The sequence below is a fragment of the Brassica rapa genome, chromosome A07, assembly GCF_000309985.2.
Source record: "Brassica rapa cultivar Chiifu-401-42 chromosome A07, CAAS_Brap_v3.01, whole genome shotgun sequence".
NCBI classification, from domain to species: domain Eukaryota; kingdom Viridiplantae; phylum Streptophyta; class Magnoliopsida; order Brassicales; family Brassicaceae; genus Brassica; species Brassica rapa.
The window spans coordinates 10,965,032-10,989,937 of NC_024801.2; the positions used below are offsets into that span (position 1 = coordinate 10,965,032).

General features: G+C 32.6%; 5 protein-coding genes, 3 long non-coding RNA genes and 1 other non-coding gene across 16 annotated transcripts; 6 read left to right on the forward strand and 3 right to left on the reverse strand.

The window, feature by feature from the left end:
• The first annotated feature begins 240 nt into the window (after positions 1-240).
• LOC117126424 lies at positions 241-1,962 on the forward strand. The gene is made up of 2 exons (XR_004448974.1): positions 241-956; positions 1,061-1,962. It is a non-coding gene; the product is annotated as an uncharacterized LOC117126424 (long non-coding RNA).
• Positions 1,963-2,404: 442 nt separating this feature from the next.
• On the forward strand, positions 2,405-4,237 carry LOC117126425. The gene is made up of 2 exons (XR_004448975.1): positions 2,405-3,205; positions 3,313-4,237. It is a non-coding gene; the product is annotated as an uncharacterized LOC117126425 (long non-coding RNA).
• A 482-nt stretch (positions 4,238-4,719) lies between these two features.
• On the forward strand, positions 4,720-9,610 carry LOC117126423 (LOB domain-containing protein 5-like). Its single transcript, XM_033274255.1, is given in 4 exon segments — positions 4,720-5,458; positions 5,563-8,162; positions 8,267-8,425; positions 8,427-9,610. Coding segments are annotated over 3 exon segments (234 nt in total). The 5' UTR covers positions 4,720-5,458; positions 5,563-8,160; the 3' UTR covers positions 8,500-9,610.
• Positions 9,611-10,228: 618 nt separating this feature from the next.
• LOC103828956 (eukaryotic translation initiation factor 4E-3) lies at positions 10,229-14,659 on the reverse strand. 5 transcript variants are annotated; one of them, XM_009104596.3, is made up of 13 exons: positions 13,635-13,716; positions 13,405-13,470; positions 13,219-13,312; positions 12,585-12,724; positions 12,304-12,393; positions 12,078-12,215; positions 11,857-11,979; positions 11,668-11,766; positions 11,377-11,463; positions 11,203-11,274; positions 10,871-11,134; positions 10,728-10,781; positions 10,229-10,636 (listed from the first exon to the last, which is right to left on the reverse strand). In XM_009104596.3, the coding sequence occupies exons 4-13, from the start codon at positions 12,672-12,674 to the stop codon at positions 10,445-10,447; spliced, it is 1,209 nt and encodes a 402-aa protein (XP_009102844.1). In that variant the 5' UTR covers positions 12,675-12,724; positions 13,219-13,312; positions 13,405-13,470; positions 13,635-13,716; the 3' UTR covers positions 10,229-10,444. The 5 variants fall into 5 exon arrangements, with proteins under 5 accessions (XP_009102844.1, XP_009102843.1, XP_009102846.1 ...); XM_009104595.3 differs by having other exon boundaries at positions 11,857-11,988; XM_009104598.3 differs by lacking the exon at positions 11,857-11,979.
• Positions 14,660-15,977: 1,318 nt separating this feature from the next.
• On the forward strand, positions 15,978-16,736 carry LOC108868962. Its single transcript, XR_001955155.2, has 2 exons — positions 15,978-16,180; positions 16,514-16,736. It is a non-coding gene; the product is annotated as an uncharacterized LOC108868962 (long non-coding RNA).
• A 52-nt stretch (positions 16,737-16,788) lies between these two features.
• Positions 16,789-17,693, reverse strand: LOC103828957. The gene has a single exon (XM_009104599.3). The coding sequence runs from the start codon at positions 17,335-17,337 to the stop codon at positions 16,927-16,929; it is 411 nt and encodes a 136-aa protein (XP_009102847.1). The 5' UTR covers positions 17,338-17,693; the 3' UTR covers positions 16,789-16,926.
• Positions 17,694-17,950: 257 nt separating this feature from the next.
• Positions 17,951-20,446, forward strand: LOC103828958. Of its 4 annotated transcripts, none has more exons than XM_033274254.1 (4): positions 17,951-18,315; positions 18,871-19,346; positions 19,405-19,528; positions 20,210-20,446. In XM_033274254.1, the coding sequence occupies exons 1-3, from the start codon at positions 18,195-18,197 to the stop codon at positions 19,495-19,497; spliced, it is 690 nt and encodes a 229-aa protein (XP_033130145.1). In that variant the 5' UTR covers positions 17,951-18,194; the 3' UTR covers positions 19,498-19,528; positions 20,210-20,446. The 4 variants fall into 4 exon arrangements, with proteins under 4 accessions (XP_033130145.1, XP_033130144.1, XP_009102849.1 ...); XM_033274253.1 differs by having other exon boundaries at positions 20,215-20,437; XM_009104601.3 differs by having other exon boundaries at positions 17,996-18,315; positions 19,433-19,528; positions 20,210-20,437.
• Positions 20,447-20,485: 39 nt separating this feature from the next.
• On the reverse strand, positions 20,486-24,898 carry LOC103828959 (membrane protein PM19L). Its single transcript, XM_009104602.3, has 4 exons — positions 21,370-24,898; positions 21,000-21,219; positions 20,891-20,936; positions 20,486-20,796 (listed from the first exon to the last, which is right to left on the reverse strand). Exons 1-4 carry the CDS (start codon positions 21,503-21,505, stop codon positions 20,710-20,712), a joined length of 489 nt encoding a protein of 162 aa, XP_009102850.1. The 5' UTR covers positions 21,506-24,898; the 3' UTR covers positions 20,486-20,709.
• On the forward strand, positions 24,778-24,866 carry LOC117127019. Its single transcript, XR_004449779.1, has one exon. It is a non-coding gene; the product is annotated as a small nucleolar RNA U31b (small nucleolar RNA).
• Positions 24,899-24,906: the final 8 nt, after the last annotated feature.

Genomic DNA, 24,906 nt, shown 5'->3' on the forward strand with positions numbered 1-24,906 from the left:
TAATCTAAGAAAAAAATATGTAATAAGTAAATATACAATATAAGAAATAGAAAAACTAAATTAAGCATCTATCTTAAAATATATAGTAAAATAAATAATAACTAAATATACAACATAAAAAATAAAAAATATTACATTAAACATCTATTATAATATTAGAATAAGTAAATATAAAATATAAGAAATAGAAAACTACATTAAACATCTATCAGAAAAATGAATAGTAAAATAAATATTAAATAAATATATTGAATAAGAAATATAAATATTACATTAAACATTCATCGTAATATTAGAATTTGATATAAAAGCAAAACAATTAGAATAAGTAAATATATAATAAAAAAATAATAAGTAAATATACAATATTAGAATACGTAAATATTCAGATACATAACCTAAAAATAATTTATATTTAATTCTTTGACAAGTTTTGAAATTAAGAACACTTTAATTTGACTATAGTCATACTTTATATGCAAAATATAGTAAAACAAAATTCTATGAATTTCAAAACTTGTCAATTACTTTGGCAAGAAAATCTTGTCAATTATTTCATATTTAAGGGATTTGATCATTTTTATCAGACTGTAATAATTTGGTTTTAATTGTATTATAAATATAATTATCCATATAATTTTAAACTTGGATCTGATGACTTTTGAGTTATTAATTACACAAAATCATGAAGTTTTTAAGCATATCCTCATATTTGGATATATATAATTAATGTTTTGTTGCCTGTATTTCCACAATTCACATATAAATACTTCTTTGATAATTTTTTTATTATGCATCCTACTTAATAATATACACATTTCTTCCAAAGAAAAAAAAAACATTGTGATGGAAGCTCTAGGAACCGATACTAAACATGGTCGTTGTTGCGTTTGCATGGTGAAAAACAAAATATGTACCAGAAAATGTGAATTTTCTGCATATTTTCCAAATGAAATGTATATATTTTTATACTTTATTTTCTGTATTTTCTCTTAACGTGTTAGACATGATTTCTGAACTAGAATTTAATATTGATGTATTGTTAAATCAATTTTTATAGGCAAAACGATTATGAAGCTGCTACTAAACTGTTTGGTACACAAAATATTATAAGAATGATGAAACTTGCTGCTCATGAACAAAAACATTTGTTAGCATCATCGATACTCAAAGAAGGTGCTGCATGGACCGATGATAATATCGGAGGTGGATATGGAGTGATACAAAAGCTGAGGTGGGAAATCGAATTACATGAAGCCTCCCTCTCTAAGATAAGGATGAAGATTTCAGAAGAAAAAAAACAATTAGTTCTACTTTCAAATCAGTATATATAATGAAATTTATCTATCTTGATTTATCCAATAATAATTATTCAATGGTTAATTATATCAAATGTTGAAATTTAAAATATACAATTTCACAATGTAATTGTTGCTAGCTAATCACTTAATTGTGCATGCTTATAGTGATCATAAAAAAAGACACTTTGAAACCTAAAAATGATATCAAATGTCATAAAGCAATTTTTAATGGCACTTTCAAATTGTAATTATAGCAATTTTCTAATTTCTATATTGAAAATTTTAAACTTTTTTTCATTGAACAACCAATTCAGTAGTTAATAATTTCTTCTATTATTCACTTTGTAATGATAATACAGTTATGTGAGTTGCAAATACATTTATGTATACAAGATTGACAAATAAAAATCTACACTAATAAAAAAGACCCTTTGAGGCTCCATGGGATGTCCACATAAGCGAAAACGTTTCTCCCGAAAAATGCCACGTGGCTTTATTACTAAAAAAATAAAAAACTGAATAATAAGTATATATAAAATATAAGAAAATATAAATAATAAGTAATATACATACAAGAAAAAATAAGTAAATATACAATATAAGAAATAGAAAAACTAAATTAAACATCTATATGAAAATATATAGTTAAATAAATAATAAGTAAATATACAACATCAAAAAAAATTATTATATTAAACATCTATTATAATATTAGAATAAGTAAATATAAAATATAAGAAAAATAAATAATAAGTAATATATAATATAAGAAATAGAAAACAACATTAAACATCCATTTGAAAAATGTATAATATAATAAATAGTAAGTAAACATATTGTATAAGAAATATAAATATTACATTAAATATCCATCTTAATATTAGAATTTGATATAAAAGCAAAACAATTAGAATAAGTAAATATATAATCTAAGAAAAAAATATGTAATAAGTAAATATACAATATAAGAAATAGAAAAACTAAATTAAGCATCTATCTTAAAATATATAGTAAAATAAATAATAAGTAAATATACAACATAAAAAATAAAAAATATTACATTAAACATATATTATAATATTAGAATAAGTAAATATAAAATATAAGAAAAATAAATAATAAGTAAATATATAATATAAGAAATAGAAAACTACATTAAACATCTATCAGAAAAATGAATAGTAAAATAAATATTAATTAAATATATTGAATAAGAAATATAAATATTACATTAAACATTCATCGTAATATTAGAATTTGATATAAAAGCAAAACAATTAGAATAAGTAAATATATAATAAAAAAAATAAGTAAATATACAATATTAGAATAGGTAAATATTCAGATACATAACCTAAAAATAATTTGTATTTAATTCTTTGACAAGTTTTGAAATTAAGAACACTTTAATTTGACTATAGTCATACTTTATATGCAAAATATAGTAAAAACATTTCTATGAATTTCAAAACTTGTCAATTACTTTGGCAAGAAAATCTTGTCAATTATTTGATATTTAAGGGATTTGATCATTTTTATAAGACTATAATAATTTGGTTTTAATTGTATTATAAATATAATTATCCATATAATTTTAAACTTGGATCTGATGACTTTTGAGTTATTAATTACACAAAATCATGAAGTTTTTAAGCATATCCTCAAATTTGGATATATATAATTAATTTTTGGTTGACAGTATTTTCACAATTTCACATATAAATACTTCTTTGATAAATTTTTTATTATGCATCTTACTTAATAATCTGCATATTTCTTCCAAAAAAAAAATTATGATGGAAACTCTAGGAACCGATACTAAATATGGTCATTGTTGCGTTTGAATGGAGAAAAACAAAATATGTGCCAGAAAATGAATTTGCTGCATATTTTCTAAATGAACTGTATATATTTTCTTATACTTTATAATCTGTCTTTTGTCTTAACGTGTTAGACATGATTTTTGAACTAGAATTTTATGTTGATGTATTGTTAAATCATTCTTTTATAGGCAAAGCGATTATGAAGCTGCTAATAAATTGTTTGGCATAACAAATATTATATGAATAATGAAACTTGCTCCCCATGAATAAAAACATTTGTTAGCATCATCAATACTCAAAGAATGTGCTGCAAGGACCGATGATAATATCAAAGGTAGATATGGAGTGATACAGAAGCTGATGTGGGAAATCAAATTACATGAAGTCTACCTTTCTGAGATACGGAAGAAGAAAAAAACAATTAGTTCTACTTTCAAATGAGTATATATAATGAAATTTATCTATCTTCATTTATCAAATAATAATTATTTAATGGTTAATCATATCAAATGTTAAAATTTAAAACATACCATGAGCACAACGTAATTGTTGAGAGTTAATCACTTAATCGTACATGTGTTATAGTGATCATAAAAAAGAGACACTTTGAAACCTAAAAATTATATCAAATGTCAAAAAGCAATTTTTAATGGCACTTTCAAATTGTAAATATTTAGCAATTTTCTCATTTGGCTATTGAAAATTTTAAACTTTTTTTCATTGAACAACCAATTCAGTAGTTAATAATTTCTTCTATTATACATTTTGTAATGATAATACAAATATGTGAGTTGAAAATATTTTTATGTATACAAGATTGACAAATAAAAATCTATACTAATAAAAAAAACATTTTGAGGCTACATGAGATGTCCACATAGCGAAATAATTTCTCCCGAAAAATGCCAAGTGGCTTTATTACTAAAAAATAAAAAACTGAATAATAAGTATATATAAAATATAAGAAAATATAAATAATAAGTAATATACATACAAGAAAAAATAAGTAAATATACAATATAAGAAATAGAAAAACTAAATTAAACATCTATATGAAAATATATAGTTAAATAAATAATAAGTAAATATACAACATCAAAAAAAATTATTATATTAAACATCTATTATAATATTAGAATAAGTAAATATAAAATATAAGAAAAATAAATAATAAGTAATATATAATATAAGAAATAGAAAACAACATTAAACATCCATTTGAAAAATGTATAATATAATAAATAGTAAGTAAACATATTGTATAAGAAATATAAATATTACATTAAATATCCATCTTAATATTAGAATTTGATATAAAAGCAAAACAATTAGAATAAGTAAATATATAATCTAAGAAAAAATATGTAATAAGTAAATATACAATATAAGAAATAGAAAAACTAAATTAAGCATCTATCTTAAAATATATAGTAAAATAAATAATAAGTAAATATACAACATAAAAAATAAAAAATATTACATTAAACATCTATTATAATATTAGAATAAGTAAATATATAATATAAGAAAAATAAATAATAAGTAAATATATAATATAAGAAATAGAAAACTACATTAAACATCTATCAGAAAAATGAATAGTAAAATAATTATTAATTAAATATATTGAATAAGAAATATAAATATTACATTAAACATTCATCGTAATATTAGAATTTGATATAAAAGCAAAACAATTAGAATAAGTAAATATATAATAAAAAAATAATAAGTAAATATACAATATTAGAATAGGTAAATATTCAGATACATAACCTAAAAATAATTTATATTTAATTCTTTGACAAGTTTTGAAATTAAGAACACTTTAATTTGACTATAGTCATACTTTATATGCAAAATATAATAAAAAACATTTCTATGAATTTCAAAACTTGTCAATTACTTTGGCAAGAAAATCTTGTCAATTATTTGATATTTAAGGGATTTGATCATTTTTATCAGACTATAATAATTTGGTTTTAATTGTATTATAAATATAATTATCCATATAATTTTAAACTTGGATCTGATGACTTTTGAGTTATTATTTACACAAAATCATGAAGTTTTTAAGCATATCCTCATATTTAGATATATATAATTAATGTTTTGTTGCCTGTATTTCCACAATTTACATATAAATACTTCTTTGATAATTTTTTTATTATGCATCCTACTTAATAATATACACATTTCTTCCAAAGAAAAAAAAAACATTGTGATGGAAGCTCTAGGAACCGATACTAAACATGGTCGTTGTTGCGTTTGCATGGTGAAAAACAAAATATGTACCAGAAAATGTGAATTTGCTGCATATTTTCCAAATGAAATGTATATATTTTTATACTTTATTTTCTGTATTTTCTCTTAACGTGTTAGACATGATTTCTGAACTAGAATTTAATATTGATGTATTGTTAAATCAATTTTTATAGGCAAGACGATTATGAAGCTGCTACTAAACTGTTTGGTACACAAAATATTATAAGAATGATGAAACTTGCTGCTCATGAACAAAAACATTTGTTAGCATCATCGATACTCAAAGAAAGTGCTGCATGGACCGATGATAATATCGGAGGTGGATATGGAGTGATACAAAAGCTGAGGTGGGAAATCGAATTACATGAAGCCTCCCTCTCTAAGATAAGGATGAAGATTTCAGAAGAAAAAAAACAATTAGTTCTACTTTCAAATCAGTATATATAATGAAATTTATCTATCTTGATTTATCCAATAATAATTATTCAATGGTTAATTATATCAAATGTTGAAATTTAAAATATACAATTTCACAATGTAATTGTTGCAAGCTAATCACTTAATTGTGCATGCTTATAGTGATCATAAAAAAGACACTTTGAAGCCTAAAAATGATATCAAATGTCATAAAGCAATTTTTAATGGCACTTTCAAATTGTAATTATAGCAATTTTCTAATTTCTATATTGAAAATTTTAAACTTTTTTTCATTGAACAACCAATTCAGTAGTTAATAATTTCTTCTATTATTCACTTTGTAATGATAATACAGTTATGTGAGTTGCAAATACATTTATGTATACAAGATTGACAAATAAAAATCTATACTAATAAAAAAGACCCTTTGAGGCTCCATGGGATGTCCACATAAGCGAAAACGTTTCTCCCGCAAAATGTCACATGGTTTTATTACTAAAAAATAAAAAAATGAATAATAAGTATATATAAAATATAAGAAAATATAAATAATAAGTAAATATACATACAAGAAAAAATACGTAAATACACAATAAAAGGAATAGAAAAACTAAATTAAGCATCGATCTGAAAATATATAGTAAAATAAATAATAAGTAAATATACAACATAAAAATAAAAAATATTACATTAAACATCTATTATAATATTTAAATAAGTAAATATAAAATTTAATAAAAATAAATAATAAGTAAATATATAATATAAGAAATAGAAAACTACATTAAACATCTATCAGAAAAATAAATAATAATATAAATAGTAATTAAATATATTGTATAAGAAATATAAATATTATATTAAACATCCATCGTAATATTAGAATTTGATATAAAAGCAAAACAATTAGAATAAGTAAATATATAATATAAAAAAATAATGAGTAAATAGACAATATTAGAATAGGTAATTATTAAGATACATAACCTAAAAATAATTTAAATTTAATTCTTTGACAAGTTTTGAAATTAAGAACAATTTAATTTGACTATAGTCATACTTTAGTTGCAAATATAGTAAAAAAAAGTTCTATGAATTTCGAAACTTGTCAATTATTTGATATTTAAGGGATTTGATCATTTTTATCAGACTATAATAATTTGGTTTAAATTATATTATAAATATAATTATCCATATAATTTTAAACTTGGATCTGATGACTTTTGAATTATTAATTACACAAAATCATGAAGTTTTTAAGCACATCCTCATATTTGGATATATAAAATTAATGTTTTGTTGCCTGGATTTCCACAATTCACATATAAATACTTAATAATCTACATATTTCTTCCAAAGAAAAAAAATATTGTGATGGAAGCTCTAGGAACCGATACTAAACATGGTCGTTGTTGCGTTTGCATGGAGAAAAACAAAATATGTACCAGAAATGTGAATTTGCTGCATATTTTCCAAATTAAATGTATATATTTTCTTATACTTTATAATCTGTCTTTTCTCCTAACGGTGTTAGACATTAGGAGTGATTGGTTGGGCTTTATCTCCATACTTTAGCTTTATTTATTTCTAAAGCACTAAACTTTACCAATCATGTTGTAGCTTTATTTTTGTTAGTCAAAGCCTACACTAAATTTCTATTAACTTTTACCAATCATGCTTTAGCTTTATTTTTAAAGCTACAGCAAAAAAAAATAAAGCAAATTTTTTCTTATGTATTTAGGCAAAAAATCTAAATAATTGTTTTATAGGTTGTAGCAACTGTAAAATGAAGAAACTATCTATAATATCAAATAAATTAGATAATCATAATAAAAACATTTGTAAGTATTTTTATTTAATTATAGGTGTTTCCAAAATTATTGAAATATTTTAAATACAATAAAATATTATTTACATATCACATTTTAAATAACAGTAAGCTTTGATAATTTATAAGAATCATTATATAAATTATTTTAGTTCATAAAAAATAATTATTTTTTATATACATTACATATTTGAGTTTGAAATATCTACAACATATAGCTTACAGCTGCAACAAATTTAACTACAACAAAAGTCTCTGCAAAAAAGTTTACAGTTACAACTTTACAACTACAACCAAGTTACCTACAGCTAAACTTTTACAGATAAATTTTTACAGCCACAGTCAAACCAATCATCACCATATTTTTGAACTAGAATTTAATGTTGATGTATTGTTACATCAATCTTTTATAGGCAAGGCGATTATGAAGCTGGTACTAAATTGTTTGGTACACCAAATATTATAAGAATGATGAAACTTGCTCCTCGTGAACAAAAACATTTGTTAGCATCATTTTCCAAATGAAATGTATATATTTTTATACTTTATTTTCTGTATTTTCTCTTAACGTGTTAGACATGATTTCTGAACTAGAATTTAATATTGATGTATTGTTAAATCAATTTTTATAGGCAAGACGATTATGAAGCTGCTACTAAACTGTTTGGTACACAAAATATTATAAGAATGATGAAACTTGCTGCTCATGAACAAAAACATTTGTTAGCATCATCGATACTCAAAGAAGGTGCTGCATGGATCGGAGGTGGATATGGAGTGATATAAAAGCTGATGGGAAATCAAATTACATGAAGCCTACCTCTCTGAGATAAGGAAGAAGATTTCAGAAGAAAAAAACAATTAGTTCTACTTTCAAATCAGTATATATAATGAAATTTATCTATCTTCATTTATCCAATAATAATTACTTAATGGTTAATCATACAAATGTTGAAATTAAAACATAGCATGAGCACTATGTAATTGTTGCAAGTTAATCACTTAATTGTGCATCCATTATAGTGATCATAACAAAAAAGACACTTTGAAACCTAAAAATGAAATCAAATGTCATAAAGCAATTTTTGACGGCATTTTCAAATTGTAATTATAGCAATTTTCTTATTTGTATAGTGAAAATTTCTTCTATTATACACTTTGTAATGATAATACAGTTATGTGAGTTTCAAATACATTTATGTATACAAGATTGACAAATAAAAATCTATACTAATAAAAAAGACATTTTAAGGTTCCATGGGATGTCCACATAAGCGAAATTTTTTTTTCCGAAAAATGACATGTGGCTTTATTACTAAAAAATAAAAAATGAATAATAATTATATATAAAATATAAGAAAATATAAATAATAAGTAAACATACATACAAGAAAAAAAAATATACAATATAAGAAATAGAAAAACTAAATTAAACATCTATATGAAAATGTAGTAAAATAAATAATAAGTAAATATACAACATAAAAAATAAAAATATTACATTAAACATCTATTATAATATTAGAATAAATAAATATAAAATATAAGAAAAATAAATAATAAGTAAATATATAATATAAGAAATAGAAAACTACATTAAACATCTATCTGAAAAATGTATAATAAAATAAATAGTAAGTAAATATATTGTAGATCCGACGTCTGAATGCAAAATCCATAGCATTTAGAATATCTAGATAATTGAGACACCAAAACTGTAGAATTTGGATAGAGCATTTGCATATTAAAATCCAAAAGACTTAAATACCTCTCAATATAATAAAAGATGACTAATTTATATCAACTATTATTATTAGATCTAGTTTAAAATTAATAAAATTATGTTTTCCTCAAAACCATAAAATCATTTTGTAAAAAAAATTTCTCGCCAAAATCACAAAATCAAGTTTTTTCGTCAAAACCAAAAACACGCTTTCTGCCAAAATAACAAAATAGGATTTTCCGTCAAAACTGAAAATCACGTTTTCCAGCTAAAATTCAAAACTACAAAATTGAATTTTCTCACCAAAAATGTTAAATCAAGTTTTTTCAACAAAACTACAAAATTAAGTTTCCTGCAAAAACTGTAAAATCGCGTTTTCACCAAAAAATACAATTAATTTTGGATATATTTATTTGAATATTATAATTAGTTTATTACTAAGAATAAAAAAATCATTGTTTTTAGTCTTTTAACTTCTAATATTTAAAAGCTATTATTAAATTAAAAAAAAACAATTTAGCATATGGATGTTGCATTTACTTGAAAATATTAATTATAAAATTGAACAACATTTCGAAGCAATATCTAGATGATGTTTTCAAATGCTACATCTAGATGATGCATCAGATACAAAAACAAATATGACTATATATATATGCATTGATTTCCATCAGTTGTTTCACCAAAGTATACATTGCATTTCAAAAAAGATCAGTTTCAACCAATGAACTTATAACTTAAATAATACTTATATGCTTATTTCTCTTAGTAAAGAAAATACAAGACCTTGAGCATAGAAGAATTGTACTTGGCTACTATTTTTTTTTTTTTTGTAACACTAACTTGGCTACTATTTATTTTCATATTAATGTGATTGAAGACTAGTTTACCTTTTGGAACTGTACTTGGCTATTATTTGGTCAAACGTAATCTTTTAAAAGTGAATGATCAACCGAACACAACAACACTAAACAGTTACAAGACTGAAGCTACGAAAAGCTTGACCATCATCCCAACACATATTGTTTCTTGCGTCCCAAACAATCTGATTAGTTCTCTTTGGTATGTCTCTTAACTCTGTTTCCTTTTAAACCCCATCGCCCTTTTTCCTCCCAATCCCAATATTATCTTGTAGTGACTGTATGAGCTGATCCACGTTACCTGTTAATGATCTACTACGTTCCTCCTGCGCTTTCTCTTGAGCCTTTCTCTTCTCCTTCTCCACATCTGCCTGCTCTTGAAGATTCTCTTGAGCATTAACGCTGTGATTCTCTGGTATCTTGTTTGAAGGAAAAGAACATGGTCAGGTCTTCTTCAATTTTGTTAACCTTTCTCCTTGTAATCACAGTAAAGAAGAGTCTTGTTTCTACCTCCAGTCTCTGTTCCGTTTGAATCCCTCCATCTGATTGAACCGAGGCTTTGATCTGTAGAAAACTCGGAACAAAAAAAAACACATGAGAATATATTTCAAGAAATGCAAATGAGAGAAACTTCTGATGATTCAATCCACGACCTGATCAATTCTCAAATTTTCGTACACCCTTTCCCTCTGTTTCTGTTCCTCCAGATCATGAGTTTGCCTCTCCTGTGAATAGAGTACAAGAACAGTGCAAGGTACTGTCTCTCTCAGTGTTCGTTCCTCCTCACTCACTCTCCTTTGCCCGCAGTCAATTTTCCCTCTCTGAGCTCGTCTCCTCTGCAACCAACTGTTTTGTCCCGCCCCTACTTCATCACTTACATCTTGGATCACGCTTGGATAATCCGGAATAGTTCTCGCCTGAGAATCAACATATAAGTAACTAAAGACAGTAAACATATAAAGATCAAACACTTAGTTTAGGCTACCCTCTTCTCTGCCCTAGAGCTTGACTCTGTTTCGTGTCTCCTCTCATCAGATCTCCTACCCCAAGTTGTAGCCTGATTACCAAAATCAAAAGGAAAACGTTAAAGGAAATGGAGAAGAGATTTACAAGTCTTTCACATTTGGCTGAGAAGAATAATATATATAGTAAACGCGACCTGACGCATAGGCTCTATACCATCCCCTCTCATTGAATTAGTAAATTGAAAACTTGAGCCGTGCTTACAACCTCCTTTCTGAAAGTACTGCAATGAAGAAAAGGAAGTTGCTTTCTCAAGTAAAAGTTTCAAAACTAGACTAAGAAGTTGTGTTACTTTTACTAATAATCATAATTAATCAGTTTTCCTAAACCTCTGTGGAAGCACCTATTTAAGATGTTTCAAAGCCATCATGAGGAAAACTGAAACTTATACTCAGCAAAAAAGTAGATAATTTGATTTCTTTCTCACCGGTGCAAGATGAGTAAGAGGATGATTGAATCGGCACCTACGTCCATAGCTACACTGTCCTGTCTGTAGATATTGCTCACAATCTCTTGCACCTGGAAGCTGTATCAAAGACAATAAACCATGAGGAAGTTCTGCAACTTGGGCTCAGTGAAAAAAAATAAATACTCTTTTCTTTGTGTTCTCACTCACCGGTGGATGATTGAACCAGCATCTACTTCCATAGGTACACTGCCCAGTGTGTAGATACTGTTCGCAATTTGTTGCACCTAGACGAACTTTATACGCACTCGGTTGCACCGTGTCATCTCCCAACTGATTTCTCTGAGGAAGGTGTTTCAGAGACAATAAAACATAAGGAAGTCTTGAAAGTTAGACTCAGTTAAGTAATATTTATTTGTGTTCACACTCACCGGTGGATGATTGTATCTGCAACTTCGTCCAAAGAAACAACCACCGTTTTTCAGGTAATAGTAACAATCTGCTACACCTGTACGAACTGGATACTCACTCGACTGACCCAATTCGTGTCGCATCTGAGTTGCATTATCCTGAGAGAAACGATATCGACTCTTTTTTTAGCATAATGATAAGCCGAAGTAAAGAACAGAGTAGTGAGTTCTTGGTCAGTTTATTTACCCTTTTCTCTGCCGAGGATCTTGGATCTCTTTTGTGTCTCCAATCAGTTCTATCATCAGCTTCCCTCGTCCTCAAATCCGTATCTTGCCCCTGAGAATCGAAATCAAAACGAAGCCCTTAAACCAAAACATAACCCTTCGCAAGAAGTACATAGTTCGATTGTTTACATGGCGACATTGACTTCTCTCAACAAATCTTTCTCTTGATTACAAACCAAGACAGCCAAATAAGTAATCTCAGTAAAGAAGAGAGTAGATTCTCGTTCAGTTTCTTTGTCTTACCTCGGTTTCTTCCATGGATGTCGACTCTCTTCTCGGATCATTTTTTTTAGCCTCCTCGATTTCCATCTCTGAGTCCTCCCTGTCGCTCATTCTGTTTGTGTTATCTATTTCCTCTGTGCCTCTTCTTTGCTCTCTTCTCTCTGGAAATCCAACCAAAGAATGGGTTTTGGTTCTTTATATTCAAAACTCTGAAGTTCGTTATTTGACAAGATTGTTTCGGTAACAGTATTTTTAATACGTCCCAAGATACATACTACTCTTTCTTTCTTTCTTTTTTTGTAGCGAGAAAATGTTTCTTGTTGTTGGTGTTTCTTCAACAGCCATTCTGTTAAATGTTGTAAGGGAAATAAAATTGTATACTGAGTTTTAAGTAATTCCATTTTCTTAATTATGTCACGTATGGTATTAGTTTCTTAATTTCATTTTCTTAGTTTCTTCTATTCTGGTTATAACTTAATAGAAAACAAAAATATAACGTACGTAAGAAACTTTATTTCTTTATGAAAATTACGAAAGTCATGTACATTTGATTAGAACCCATTTCACCAGTTTGAAAGTGAGAGAACACTTCAAACTACAGTAAAAGACAGATTCAGAAGCAACTAAAGGTCATATATTCTCTCATATGACTTACCTTTTGAGTCTTCTTTTTCTTTGAGGGAAGTAAAACGTAAAACTCATACAGTATAGCGAGGTTTAGCAGTGCGATCAAGAGTCTTTGCATCCTCCTGAAAAAAAAAAAGAAATTGGACAAGTCACAATAGCACAAAACCAATGTAGTTTTAAGAGAACAGTAGAAAGATGTTTAAGAAACATTTACATGAAATATGAACCCGATTGTTTCAGTGTAACCAAGAAGTTCCTTCCACTGCTTCCCAATGTTTATCTGCAGCAAACAGCAACAAGATATCATCATCCCGAAAATGAAGCCAATGTATGTGTTTTCTATGAAACAATCGTCCCATACTAGTTTTGGGTTAAGCGCTTAGGAAGCTCAGAATATATTCACTATTCACATAAATCATATACATATAAACATCAATACTTTACCTGAGCCTTCTCATTTGCAGCGTTCTTTGTCCATATAGAGATCTTATCCCCTCTCGTTCTGAAATTCAGAACTGCTCCGCAAATCTCATCTCCTTTCTCAAATTGCTCACCAACTAACGCAAGTAACTAAAAACAAGTAGCAGAGACAAATAATACAAATCACAAAATGGATCCAACAAGTATCATGGCCTAAGAGGATAACTACAACGAAAGTGACAATACCGTGTTAAGCCAACTGGATTCCAGAGTAGCCTTAGGGAACATCATAGTCCACTTTCCTCCATCAGCACAAACAGGATCTTCCCATTTGGGTCCAATCTTGTGTTTGAAGCAGTAGAGATCCGCCCCATGAACCCACTTGGTTGGAGGATGCATGTTATTGTAAAGACTGCATCAAGTAGTTAACCACAAGCATCTCTTTAAACCTACCTTAAGATACAAGCAACCTAAAACACACACAAATCAAACTAGCTTCTTATATGGATACAATCACGAGCCGCTGACTCAATCTCTCTGATGGAAACCTACAGATACCACAATATGGATTCTCCAGCGCAAAACTTAAGCAAATCCAAGAAGACTACTCTATTAATGGAGCTTTTAGATCAATGCATCCCTATGCTAATTAGGTTAAAATCACACCTCCAGAACTCCTCGATAGTAGCGAAAGTGTACAAGGATCTCAAAGAGCTTCCCCATGTGGTTTGATTCGATTTCGACGATGGATTATCGAACCAGAAGGTCCAAGAGTTCTGGAACGAGTGCCAAGGTTTGACTGCGGTGTTCGATTTCGATTTCTCTCCGCCGCACATGATCTTCTTCTCCTTCGACGGACCTTCATCGCCGCCGCCGCAGATAGCCTTAATCGCCGGGACATGCTTCTCGATACGGATAAGGTTCGTGGTGTTAGGATCGAGATTCTCCTCTTCCGCCATAATCGCTGGTAGCGAAGAGCTCTCAACCGCCATAATCGCTCGAGTCAGTTACTTTTCCGTTCGCTCCGTCGACTCCGTGTTCAGTTGTAAACGGCGATGGAGAGAGAGTGAGAGAGAGAGATTTTCGTAAAAAAAGCCCATTTGTAGCTAATTAAAGGCCCATACACAACCGAAGTAAAATGCGCGGGGATAGTTTTATTTAATCATTTATTTAATTGGGGGAATAAAGAGCGACAAAAAATAACACTTAAAAAACATAGTTTCGGCAACTTCCGGTGAAGAGTCTCTTCCATCTCTAAAAAAAACCAAAGCTTTAGATCTCCCGTCTCCGGTCCGGCTCCTTGCCCGGTACCGGAGGACTCCTCTTTAACCCTTCTCCTCTTTTCTTTTTTGCCTTCTTCCTTTAGTCTTTTCCTTAAGGCGAAATACTTGCTGCTCTGGTTCGTCGGGAATTTTCCGGAGACTTAAACGGTCAAAGGGATCATCTTGCGGCGATCTTGGAGGAGCGGTGAGTCTTAGAGAGGCTGAAGCGAAGGAGGTCGGCTTTTAGGGCTGAGGTGAGTCACCGGATCAATTTTCCCTTTTCTAGATCTCTGGTGCTCTCTTCACGGCGGCGGCGCGTGACTCAGTGGGAGACCTCCTCCACCTTGGATCTATCGTCTGGAGTGGCGGTGTGACAAACGGAGGAGTGGTGCGTCGGTCCGTAGAAAATGGTCTGGTCCCCGGTTTTCGTGGACAGCGCGTCGTGGGTTTTAGCCTCATCGGAGGAGTCTACCGGAGGGGTGAAACCTGCAGCAGGTACGCGGTGGCTCTCCATATCCCAGTGTCGCGACGATGTAAGTGTCGGGGTCGACGGTGGAGTTTCACACCATTGGAAACTGTGCTTGCTGTTCCGGTTACGTTGCGGTCGTCAAGGTCCGACTTTTCAGTACGGGTTTATCTCGTCTTTTGGCTAAGGAGCGGACATTTGATCTCGGAGGTGTGGATTGTTCATCAGTGTAGCGTCGCAAGGCGAAGAAGCATTAGGCCGGTTTTGTCACTCCAATCATTCGGAGCTTAATGCAACGGGCTGTTTCAAGGAACTGGTTGTATAGTCTGTCATCTTCGGGCTCTCAGTGTTGTCGTCTCGTATGGTCTAATGTAGGGGTCTAAGAGACTGCTTTCCTTGAGTCGTAAGGGAAGTATGTTCTCAGTGGGGTGAAAATACAACTGAGATTTACATCGGGTAGCATAGGATCCAATGAAGTGATTCTAGGTGATACTAGATTACTCAGTTGTAAGTGTGGTTGAATCACTAGAGTGGTGAAAATCATGTATTCCCTTTGGTTGGTTAATGACAAGTTGAAGTTGAGTTAAAAAAAAAAAAAAAAGAGCGACAAAAACAAAGAGAGAGAGAGAGACAGACCTTGGACTCTCGCGTAACGGCAACGAGTCTCTTTCTCAACTCTTGTATCGATATCTGTGCTCTATTCATCTCTCTCTCTCTTTAAAGCAGCTCACTTTTACTTAAAATTGCCAGTAGATCTCACTCTTTTAGGGTTTAAGAGCATTGGAACTCTCCGGCCATGGATTCACTTCTCTCAAGCAGCTCCTATAGATTCGTTGGAAATGGTAATGTGGTTTCTGATATTTATTTGTTGCGTTTTCTGGTTCTCTGCTTCAATGTAGGCCGTGAACTTGTCGGATTGTTAGTAGGTGTTGTTGATTGGGAAACTATTGTTATTGATATGAATAGTGAAATAAGCCCAATTAGCTGTGGTAATGTTTGTCAAATGAAGAAGTAATGTTAAATCTAAGGTTGCTATTAGGATTAATTGAGAGCTTTAATCTTGAGGAATTTTAAAGGCCTGATGACTGTTGAGGGTAGCAGAAAGTCCCTTTGTGTTGTAAACTTTTGCTTTTGCTCATTAATCATTTTCTCTGTTCCCCGCTGATGTTACTTAGGTGGTCATATCATACAAGAGAGATTTTGCAGAGAGCTGATCCAAGGATATTCTCCTGGTTAGTTTTGATTATGCCAGCAAGGTTGTGGGGGGATTGGAATGAAGCCATTGGTCCGTGTATACAAAAACAATTGATGTCTATCTTCTCTTTCGTTCTGAAAATTATCTGGATTCTTGTACTACAATCATTTCTGGTTCCAATTCAAAGTCTTCTTTCACATATATATATTTTTGAATCATATACATCAAAATCTTATTAAGATATGCACTCCAAAGAATTTAATTTGGATTCATGATACATTCTTAGAGAGAGTCATAGTCTTAGTGTAAAAACTATTTGACATTGAGAGATTCTACAACGTCCGCATCACATATCAAGTTGAAAAGCAAAATACAGATGATCTTCTCGCTTAGTCATGGCAAGAATGCGCTTGTGCTGTCTCTAGGTGCATCAAGATCTTGTGAGACTTTTTGTGAATGAGCCTTCTTCCCTTGACCAATGCAAGACGTTGTGAGACTAGATGGGAATCCCTTTTTTCTTGATCCAGCCTTCTTATCACTGACGGAATCGGAGAAACTCCTGAGCTCGTTAAGCCGCTTCATCTTCTCCTTCTTCTGCTTCTTCTTTTGGAAGGCAAGGAAGAACGAAGACACTACTCTGGTGGTTTTCTTCCCGGATGATGATGATGACGAAGAAGAAGGCTTGTTAAGTTTCAAATGCCGGTAATGGCGTTTGGGACGGCTACTGGTGAGTCTGATGAGGAGTTTCCTGCAACGCTGCATAATCTTCTGGTTGAATGTAAGTAATGATGATGTGGCTATCATCTCGTGCTATTGCTATGGGTTAACCGAAAGCAAGTTCTGAGAGAAGAATAAGGTGTTTGTTGCTCTGTGCCTCAGGTGGGTTTTCTCTTTTGTAGCCACGGACTTTGGATGTTTTCTTGGCAGGTGCGTTTCACGTTTTTTGTGACTTTGACTTTAAGTTTGTGGTAAACCATGATTATGCTCTTCACAAAGTCTTTATCTTGTCTCTTGTCCCTAGTGATAAAGTCTTGCTAATAGCGTTCAGATCATTTTATAGTTCTTAATTGTATATCAATCCAAAGACTAAGAGCATTGTTAATAAGCTAGTCATGTGATGCACTAGTTCTCCAAAAAGTCCAAACTAAATTATATCAAAAATAAGTTCACAAAAAGCATATTCTGGTTTTGCTCTTACAAACTCAAAGTTTTTTTTAATATTTTAACTTCAATTTGTAAATCATTTATTTAAGTAATAATAGTAGATCATTTTCAAATTCGGATGTAAAAACCATAGGTTCTGAAATGGTAACCAGCTAAAGTAAATAGTATTATATTGTGCAGTGATGTAAGGAGTACCCGTGATTTATTACCAATATAATTCATATTTGATACCATATTTTAGGTTTTTTTTTTCTCTGAATGTAAATGAATAATTATATTTGTTCAAAAAAAAAGAGAATAAATATGGAAATGCTAATACGGTTGAATTAAAAAAAAAAGTTGATCCCTTTGTTTCTCTCTCCTTTATCTGATTGATGTGCGAGAGATTCTGATTTTATTCAGCGTAGAGACAAAAAGAAGTCACTCCACACACCAACTCACACACACTGAAGCGAACCTAAACATTCATTAAAAATCGTCCATCTTTTCGATAGATCATGCCGCCAGGTGCGAAGAAGAGAAAGGCGTTGAAGAAGAAGAAGAAGCAGCAGAAACAACAGGAACCGACTGTAACAAGCACGAACACTAAGGGATCCACCAATGGCGATAATCACCATGGTACCTTTCTTCATCTCCCGCTCGATTTTTGATCTCAGGATTTGGTCGATAGATATCGTCTTGAACGGTTTAATGGATTTAGGTATCGGATTAATCATTTCATGGTTGCTGCGATCTGTTTGATTATTGCTCCATCATTTGTGCCTTTTTGTTTTAATAGTTCTCTGATCATCTGTTTCGAGCTAAGAATTGGTGAATGAATGCTTCTTCAGCCCCGTTCGTTTGGTTGCCGCAGGTTTCGGCGTCAGCAGCGGCGGCAGCGTCAATGAGAACAGTTGTTGTTCGTTTCGCAGACGCTGCTGACGCTGCCGCTGACGCTGCCGCTGCCGCATATTATATCGCGACCGCAAGTTTTATCGACGCAGCTTCCTGCGTCAACAAAACGAACAAAAGTTGACGCAGAATGTTGACGCTGCCACTGCCGCCGGTACCTGCGGCAACCAAACGAACAGCCCTTTCGTTCATTGAACTTGAGCTACACTTTGTTGGACTGATGAAGAAGAACAACAGAGTTAGTATTTTTGTTTACTCAGTATTTGTTTGATCTTTGTGAAGAGAAAGGACATGATGAAAATGGAAGGCAAGATGATAGGGGAAGTGATGATAGCAGTTTGAGTTCCCCTGCTTCTCAAGGAAGTGGAGAATTTGGCGAGGCAAAAGATCCATCTGGTTTGGTGAATGACACTGCTAAAGAGATATCAGATCATGTTACTCAGGGGCTAGGACCAAAAAATGGTATTGAAAGAGGAAAGGATGACAAGAAAAACTCTGTGGACTTAGCTTCTCAGGATGCTTGTGGCTATTCGATCAAGGAAATCACTCCTGTTGCCGAACCTGAAAAGACTGAGCATGCTGAGACCTCAACACACTCAAATTTAGTCAACAAGAAGTCTGATGGAACGAAGGAGTATCCATCTCCGGAGAAAGATAATGGTAAAGTGGCGGCTACTCTTCCTGGGTTCTCTGCTGGAACAAGCAGAAATGTAGAGAGTTTAATAAGATCTGAAGTTCCAGTATCCTCTGAGGAAAAGGTTGCATCTCTTTTCTTCTTACTGCATCATTTTTACATATAAATTCCTCTCTTTTCAGTTGGCTGAATGTCCTGTGACCTATGCAGCGTCTCTTGTTGACTCGTCCACCAGCCGTCCGAACTTCCTGGTTAAGTTGCTGCGGTTTGTTTGATGCAGTGACAGGATCTGACAGATAAACACAGGTTAGTCTTGGTTTTATGATTCTTGCTACATGTCCTTTACCTGGTCGAGGCTCTTAATTACTATGATCTTCCATGGCGTATTATGTCTCCTGCTTTTGTGGATGGATGTCCTTGGATTCATCAATATTTCACTGAAACTACACTTAATCTTCTGACCATCTAAATGGTCTAGTAAGAGGGTTCGTGAAGTTAGAATCTTAGATTGTGAGTGGCTCTTTAAGTAGATTGTTTAACTTAGAGTTTCAATCAGTTACTGACATTGTTTACAAGTAAATATCAATTACCAAACTATGTAAAAAAACAGATTATAGTCTCCCAGGAATCTGAAGTTTATGGCAATGCATAATTGAGTCTGTCTTTCACATCATTCTCTTCTCTATAACTTTGATTGTATTTGTATAATAAATACGTTCTCCTAAGTCTACTTGCTCCTTTTCTTGTTTAAAGGTCTTGATATATATTAGCTACTTCCATGTTCTTTGTTTTGGTTGTCACACAATCTTGTTAAAAATGGCATCTAGCATAAACTCATCTCCTAACATAAAATAGATTCTTGCGGTTTCTCTCCACTCTCCCTCAGGGACCAAATCCTTTTTCTGTTCTTGTGTGAATCATTAACTACATTTTCTATTATGTTAAACCGTCTCATTGACATGTTTTCTCTGCATTTTATTGCGGAAGAGCAGGAGGTAGATAAAGGTGGGACGCGCATGACAGCCAAAGCTCAAAGACAACCGAAAAACATGATTCACGGTCCGTAAACTTTTCTCTGTACATTGTCTTTGATAGATAATAATGTTGGCGGCTTTTAGCAACATACGAACAAGACCAACATCCTTAACAGGGTACATTTGTTCATTAAATGGATTTTAGATTCATGACTAAATCTAACTCAATCTTTCTTATCAATTACCACAATCATCATTGATCTTCTATATATTTAGTTCATTAGATATGTGTCGAAGCCTGATCCGTTTCAAACCTCAAATTTTGATTTTATCCTATGAACACAAAGTGACGCACACACAAAACAAGACCTGAACCTTTTGTACACAAAGAATGCATGAATTTAAATTAAGCTTTTTGTTCAACTTCCTATGAAGATAACATCACACACATGCAAAAACACTCAGCATAGATTGACATGAAAAGTAGAAAGAAACCCGAAAGCCCATGATTCCTTAGGTAGGTCTCCTCACGCCGTGAACAGCAGCGATGTAAAGAAGCTGTGTGACTGAGAGTATGATCAAGAACGCCTCCATGGTTCTCTACAAAGAAAAGGAGAGGAACATGAAGCCAATAATTATGGGTTTTCCTAAATTGAATCTTTAATAGGATTTAGGATTAGAGAAAATTCTTCACCAGTTTTGCATTTCGCACGTGAAGCTCGATTTCTTTCCAGGCGAATCTGTTGATGAAATAATTATTAGTCATACCACCAATGGCAAGGACTGTGAGGATTTATATTTACCCCATGGCAAGGACTGTGAGGGTCCAGGCAATAGTTGCAGCTGCGGCTGCAGCAGGTAAGCTTCCCACGGTCCAAGAACGAATGTGGCTAAGGCCTGAGATTGTGGAAGCCGCACCAACTACTCCCGCAAGCAACGCGAATGTCACAAAGAAACCTGTGGCTGCGTTTCCCATCGGAAAATAAATTGGGGAGAAATGTGCTGGCAGCTTGAGATCAGGGCCTTGTTTTCAAAAGAATCCGAAATGTTATTAAGTTAAAGAACAACAAACCAAACTATACGTGCGAAAAGCAAACAAACTCGAAGAAACCAAAAACCGATAACAAAGCAATCATAATTGGAGATGAGTTAAAATTTTGATCGTATACTTACCAATTTCGAAACCGTGGTCGATTGCACGGTTCATGGCCCATCCTCCAATCCCTAAAACAATCACATACATGCAGAAGTTCAGCACCAGAAGTAGAGAAGCAACAGGTTTCATTTGCTCACCCGCCATTTCACCCATTTTTTTTTAAATTACAAAAACAGGAGAAGAGAAAGAAAAAGAAGAAGAACAGAGGAAAATTAAGTTTGTTCTTATGTTTGGAACAAGATATGTGAAGCTACTTTATAAACTATGCATTGTTCTTTTCTTGTTAAGGCTGCTGGTAATAAAATAATGGTTTATTAGAGAGTTGTAAAGTTGATAGCTTGAAGTTCAAGGCAATATTATAAAACCCAATATTCTTGGCTTTGTTCTTTGTACATGTAGAAAAGTATTGTCCAAATTTTGAAGAGTCTTTATAAAGATGTTCTTACAGAAGACAAAAGGTAGATTCTTTGGCAGTTTAATGTCTCCTTATTATTTGCTTCTTATCCAATTGAGACATGGTACTTATTCTTAAACAATTCTCAATGATTTGAAGAAATTACAAAACCTTTGCGTTGTTACGTTAATGTAATAGTCTCCAAATGATCCAACCGTCTCCAAATGCATCTTAGGATTTTTGTTTTTGTTTTTATTTTCATATCCAGTTTCCTTTTCAAACAATGGAGTAGTAATTTTTTTGGACAGCTGCAATTTATAACTTTTGTATCTACAAGTCTACAAAGATGTTATCATAAGATCCATGAAAGTAGAATTCAGTAAGTAAACCTGCATACTTGCATCATAAATCTGAGACTGGTACTCAAATCTGCTCTCATACTCCTCCTCGAGGTAGAGGAAGCTGTCGCTTCTCAGCATCATCAGGACCAGTGTCAAGTTCCATTCCGAAAAGATCATAATCATCAGCATAATTTGGTAACTCGGTAAGGTCAAGATGGACGATCTTTTTTTTTTTTTTTTTTTTTTTGGGTAACGTTGAAATTAGAAAAATGGTAAGAATATATTAAAAAGAAAAACTAGACCGCCGCCTGAAGACAACCTTTCGCAACCAACGTTTTCCGGCGTACGGCGAGCAGCGCCGGGGCCGGAGCCCTTCTTCTCAGTTTTCTTTCTTTCTTTTGCCCCTCTTTGCTCCTCCACTCGGGTCGATATATTGATGTCCCTGGATCTGATTCTCGGTGATTATGGGAAGGATCTTCTCTTAACCAACCACAGATCTGGTGCAAGGATGAGGCTTGGAGGCGGAGGTCGTGAGGATGGGTCGGCTGTGGCTGTGGTGGCGATTTTCCCCTCAGATCTGCTTTTGGAGAAGGCTCTTGTAACCAGAAAAGCCAGTTGCCCCTGGATCTAGTCATAGAGCGCAACTAGATGTCATCCCAGAGATCCACGGGCGGCTGTGTGTACGGATGGTGGTGTGTGGCTGTCGTCGGAGCTCCACCATAGAGTCACCGCCTCCATCCTGTCTAGAGATGACCATGGTATCTCTCTTTGATGGTGTTTCGGGTCTGGTGTTTTGAGATGTTCACTTTGCCGTGAAGATTGTTGTGGAAGAACGGCCGTATCCTCCTCACGTCTTCAGCCAAATCTTCAAGGAAGTCCGATCCTTTGGTTCTCAAAGACGGAGCAAGTTTCGGAGGTATTCAAGAGTATGAAGCCTTCGGTGCAAGCTTGATGGAATGGAATATCCCAGCACCGGCGACATGATCTCTGTTTGGAGCCGGTGGTTCTGTTCTACTTCTTTTCGGTCTTTGGTGTTACGGCGATCTCTCTAACGTCTCCGTTGCGGACAGCTTCCACCGCCACTACTAATAACATTGAATGCTTGGATGCTTGGCTTGGACTGATGAAGTAGAAGCGCAACTGTCAATCGATGTTTGGTGTGAGCAGCATCTCCGTGTTTTTGCTATGGTACTCGGCGGATGAGTGGGCGTTTCATGCGGTAGCACGGATTAGCTAACTGTGCGGCAAAGGTTTTGGCTAGATCGGTGGGGCAGAGGCATACAACTTCACCTTTATCCGGACTTCCGGTTCAACCGGGCCGAACCGTTCACTCCGAATGTATCCGGTAGAGCCATCGTGAGACTTGGAAGTTGTGTGGGCTAATTATGCAGGTTATCAAAGGCGTGTATGTGATGAAGCTGTAGGTCCGGAGGGGCTTTGAGGGCTGGCCAATCCTCTGTAGACTCGCGGCAACTTAGCAGCCACAACAATGAGACTCCTACTCTTGGCTCACTGCGATCCTATGCAAAGTGCGTTGTTGTGTTATTCGAGATTGGTATCAGTTTTTGCATTCCTGCATTTTGCTGTGTTTTGCTTTTGTTTTTGTCGTTGTTTAGTTGCTTTTATTTTTTTTCTGCTACTTGTTTTCATTGTAAAATCTGTCAAAAATTAAAATGGTATATAATTTAACATTCATACAAAAAAAAAAAAAAAAAAAGATCGTCCATCATTACTGTCAGAAGATCCTCTTCCTCAGGGAGCATGTTTCCAATGGGATGATACTCAATGTCCTCAACAGTTTCGTGAAACTTGTCGGGGACGAAAAGCAGCTGCATCATCTGTGAATGAGAAACCATCTCTGCTGTCACTCAAACGCACTGCAAAGAAGCAAAACTTGTAAGCGAGAGAAGATATGTGTTCTACATAATGATTAAGTGATTTGTTTTATACTTTTTCCATGGGGAAGAACTGACAAATACTGAATCGATGAATGTTCAACCTCTCTTTCTCAGACCTCAAGGTCGTATATTTATACAAAGTACAAGATCTCAAACCTAGTTGAATATGGAAAGGTATCTCAGACCAAATTGTGGATTAAAACATATAAGATGGTGAGAAGACATGAGGCATAAGTATTGTTATTTACTTAGGCTCCGGCTGGTGACCTTTTTGGGAACACGAAAAATGAATAGGAAATGAACGTATAGGAATAAAATTACAGGAATGAAGAAAAATGCTTGTTCCTTATCAAATCTAACAAAGAATGGTTTTGTTCTATATTTTTCTACAAAAAATAAATGGAGAACAAGAAGAAAAAATTATTCCTTGTGAATGGTGATTTTTTTTTTGGAATGATAAGAAATTCAGCTTTTCCTTTTGTTCATTGGTCACCATTTTAGTTCTTTCATCTTTGATGATGTACGCACGATTGTGAAAAAAGATACGTGTCCTAAACCAAGAGAAATTAGGAATACCGGTTAAAGTAAAGTAAACCAAACTGAATCGAATTGAACCGGTCACAGTTTACCCTCTTAAACCAGCAGAGTTTTTATATAAAGACAAAGCCCTAAAGCTAAGCTTCATTAATCAGAGACTCGACAAAACAAAATCTTCAATGTCGTTGTTTATAAAATTCTAGTTCTTTATCATTGGGTTTTCTTCTCTTACTCCGTCCGTCAATGATTTTGAAGGAAAGTGATGATATGAAATTGTCGCCCCAGTCTTATTTGCATCCATTGCGATGGATGCAAGATGGTGATTGACTATTTTCGTCTGATTCAATCGAATTCAATTTTTTGTAACGTTATTATAGGATTTAG

Coding starts and splice junctions, on each gene's coding strand:
- LOC103828956 (XM_009104595.3), bottom strand. CDS start 12,674: ATGAGCGACAGGGAGGACTCAGAGATGGAAATCGAGGAGGCTAAAAAA. Junction 12,394..12,584: donor CATCCATGGAAGAAACCGAG/GTAAGACAAAGA, acceptor TTCGATTCTCAG/GGGCAAGATACGGATTTGAG. Junction 10,637..10,727: donor AAACGGAACAGAGACTGGAG/GTAGAAACAAGA, acceptor CCTTCAAACAAG/ATACCAGAGAATCACAGCGT.
- LOC103828957 (XM_009104599.3), bottom strand. CDS start 17,337: ATGATAGCCACATCATCATTACTTACATTCAACCAGAAGATTATGCAG.
- LOC103828958 (XM_033274254.1), top strand. CDS start 18,195: ATGCCGCCAGGTGCGAAGAAGAGAAAGGCGTTGAAGAAGAAGAAGAAG. Junction 18,316..18,870: donor CAATGGCGATAATCACCATG/GTACCTTTCTTC, acceptor ATCTTTGTGAAG/AGAAAGGACATGATGAAAAT. Junction 19,347..19,404: donor CAGTATCCTCTGAGGAAAAG/GTTGCATCTCTT, acceptor CTCTCTTTTCAG/TTGGCTGAATGTCCTGTGAC.
- LOC103828959 (XM_009104602.3), bottom strand. CDS start 21,505: ATGGGTGAAATGGCGGGTGAGCAAATGAAACCTGTTGCTTCTCTACTT. Junction 21,220..21,369: donor CGACCACGGTTTCGAAATTG/GTAAGTATACGA, acceptor TTTGAAAACAAG/GCCCTGATCTCAAGCTGCCA. Junction 20,937..20,999: donor CTCACAGTCCTTGCCATGGG/GTAAATATAAAT, acceptor TTTCATCAACAG/ATTCGCCTGGAAAGAAATCG.